At 68.7% G+C, this 2,562-nt stretch overlaps 1 protein-coding gene across 1 annotated transcript in view; it reads right to left on the bottom strand.

Moving 5' to 3' along the window:
* SCNN1D (sodium channel epithelial 1 delta subunit) overlaps nucleotides 1-2,562 on the bottom strand; it is a 10,484-nt gene that overhangs the window by 1,257 nt on the left and 6,665 nt on the right. The window contains exons 2-10 of the mRNA XM_011377328.1: nucleotides 1,932-2,167; nucleotides 1,634-1,836; nucleotides 1,396-1,484; nucleotides 1,160-1,323; nucleotides 948-1,046; nucleotides 681-798; nucleotides 464-542; nucleotides 328-385; nucleotides 90-169 (exon numbers count right to left, since the gene is read on the bottom strand). Coding sequence (XP_011375630.1) covers nucleotides 90-169; nucleotides 328-385; nucleotides 464-542; nucleotides 681-798; nucleotides 948-1,046; nucleotides 1,160-1,323; nucleotides 1,396-1,484; nucleotides 1,634-1,836; nucleotides 1,932-2,167 — 1,126 coding nt within the window. The remainder of the gene's footprint in view (nucleotides 1-89; nucleotides 170-327; nucleotides 386-463; nucleotides 543-680; nucleotides 799-947; nucleotides 1,047-1,159; nucleotides 1,324-1,395; nucleotides 1,485-1,633; nucleotides 1,837-1,931; nucleotides 2,168-2,562) is intronic.

Raw genomic sequence — 2,562 nt, 5'->3', positions numbered from 1 at the left:
CAGAAATGTGAAGGGCTAGGCCCTCTTTGGGGCACTGAGGGTGGGAGGCGGGGCCAGCACAGGACCTTGGAGGAGGAGGGTGCACCCACCTGGGGCTTGGGCTCCGAGGGCTCCATGGGCTTCGAGGGCTCTGGCGGTCCCGTTCACCCAGCACGGCCAGGATCCAGTCCTGCACACAGGAGGGTGACTGTGACCTCTGCTTCTCCCAGCCCTCAGGGCAGCATGAGGGCAGGGACTGCAGGGGCAGAGGCTGGTCTGGGGGCAGGCTCTGTGAGTCCCAAGAAACCCATCTGCTGCCTCCCCCACCCCACCACTGCAAGGCCTCACCTCTGACTTGGAGGAAGGCCACCTGGAGGTCCCAGCAGAGAGCTTGTATGAAGACTCCCTAGGAGAGACAGACCCCGTCACACTCCTACTATGGCGCCCAGGGCAGTGACCCCTATGCCCCATGCTCTCCACTCACCTGCAGGGCCTGGGGCAGCGGGAGGCACAGAGAAGCCGGTGGGTCTCTAGGTCCCTGTAGAGGCGGTAGAAGCAGTGGCCTGGGGAGGTCACAGGTGAATCCGTTAGAAGCGACCCAGGGGTGGTGGGGAGGTTTGAGGGTTAACTGGGCCTGCATGCGACTCTGCCGCCAGCGGCGCCGGGGCAAGTGGACGGGGGCGGGGCGGGGCTGGGCTCACCCCAGGCCGGGTGCCTCGCGGAGCTGCAGTACTCAGCCCCCGCCGGCAGGGGGTGGAAGTAGTAGCCGCAGGAGCAGGTCTCCACCATCAGCTGCTGGAAGCAGGAGACGAGGCAGGCCTGGAGGGACAGCAGGGGACTGGAGCTGGGGTTCCAGGGGCAGCCGTCCCTCCGTCGGGTCTTGCCCGCCCGCCCCCCAGCCCCAGTCCCTCCCCACGCCCCCGCCCTCCTCTCCCTGTCGCCTCCCACAAGCCCTCGCCCGAACCCACCTGCATGGTGTACGAGGCCTTGTACAGCAACGGCACGTCCAGGCCCTTCACGCCGTCCGTGCAGTGGCTGTAGGGGCTCCCGAGCCGGTGCACCTCGTCCTAGGGGGAGGGGGCAGTTCCAGTTCCAGCGAACCGCCCTCCTCCTCAGCCGCCCCTCCCCCGCCCTGCAAGGTTGGGGCCCCTCCTCTGTCTGCCCCCAGGGGCCGTGGCACCTCTCGGATGCTGATGGTGGTCTCCGTCCCTGGCCGGATGCTGAACCCGCGGTGCTCCAGGAAGGGCGTGTGGTCGTGCTCGTGAACCATGGCCTTGATGCCGGCCTCCGTGGACAGCAGCGGGAGGTGGTCCTGCTGCTCAGCTCGGAGGATCAGGCTGATCCCTGGGGGAGGCTAGGGGTGAGACCGGGCTGGCAGGAGCCCCCTGCCCACACCCAGCCCGGGCCGGCACTCACCGTGGGTGATGCCCGGGCGCTGCGCGACCCAGCTGCCGTTGAAGGTGTAGCAGCTGCCGTAGGTGGGGTGGTGGAAAGTCCAGAAGTGCCTGGAACCGGGGGCGGGGGGGGGAGCACGCTCAGACGGGCACGTGGCTCTGACCCGCCCCCCGTGCTTGCGGCCCAAGAGGCCACAGGGGTGGCACCCATGCCTGCTGGGCGGGGCGGGGCGTGTAGCCACCGCTCTGCCCCTACTCACCGGGCCTGGCAGTTCTGGCCATCGTAGCGGCACGAGAAGACAAAGCGGCCACCGTGGCTGTGGCCATGGCCGTGGCGGGCGTCCTCGGGGGCCGCGGGCAGCAGAGCCAGGATGTCCACGTAGTGGTAGCGGTACCACTCCCGCACGGCCGTCAAGCCTGACGCGTAGGCCCGGTAGAAGCAGTCGCCGCCGGTGCTGTTACACTGCGGAGCGGGCGTCAGCTCAGCAGGGCCCCTTGCCCGCCCCGCCCGCCCCCGCTCAGTGCCTGGCAGGCTAACGGCTCGCCAGGGACACTCACCAGTCTGAAGCCCACTTTGTCCTGGCCTCCTGGGTGGCTAAGCCTCTGAAGGCGGACCCTGCGGTCCAGCCAGAAGGCAGGCCCTGGGCCTGGGTCCTCCGCCAAGGGTGAGTCTCCACTCCTGCTGAAGTTGAACTTGTAGAGGGCATGGATATTCTCCTGGGCAAACTTGTCCAGTGCCTGCATATGGTTCCGGACCAGGCTGGGCCTGCGGGGGCAGGGTGAGGAAGTGGGTCCTGAACCAGAGCCCCGCTCCCAGTGTCCAGCCTGTCCGGGGACAGCAGCCCCTCCCCATCCTTGGGACACCTAGAGGGAGGTTCTCAACTGGGAGCCTGACTGTGGAGTGAAGCCAGGCCCCCCAGCCTGGCCTGGCCACCCTGTGCACCCACTGCCCCCCTGGCAATCTCGACTCCTGCCGCCACCCCACCCGCAATGTAGCCCCCTTCTTTCTCCTGAAGGCCTACACCTGCAGCCCAGCGACAGGCTGCTCTTCTGAAAAGGCTGCCTCAGAGGCCCTCAGCCTCCATCCCAGCCCCCGGCTCCCGCCAGGCCCCGTCCTGGCCCCCAGCCCCCACCCCAGCCCCTCAGCCCTTATCCCCGTCCCGGCCCCCAGCCCCCCAGGCCCCAGCCC

This window comes from Pteropus vampyrus, unplaced genomic scaffold (assembly GCF_000151845.1).
Source record: "Pteropus vampyrus isolate Shadow unplaced genomic scaffold, Pvam_2.0 Scaffold309, whole genome shotgun sequence".
NCBI classification, from domain to species: Eukaryota; Metazoa; Chordata; class Mammalia; order Chiroptera; family Pteropodidae; genus Pteropus; species Pteropus vampyrus.
The sequence above is the reverse complement of the archived record's forward strand: the minus strand, read 5'-3'. Positions and strand labels throughout refer to the sequence as shown.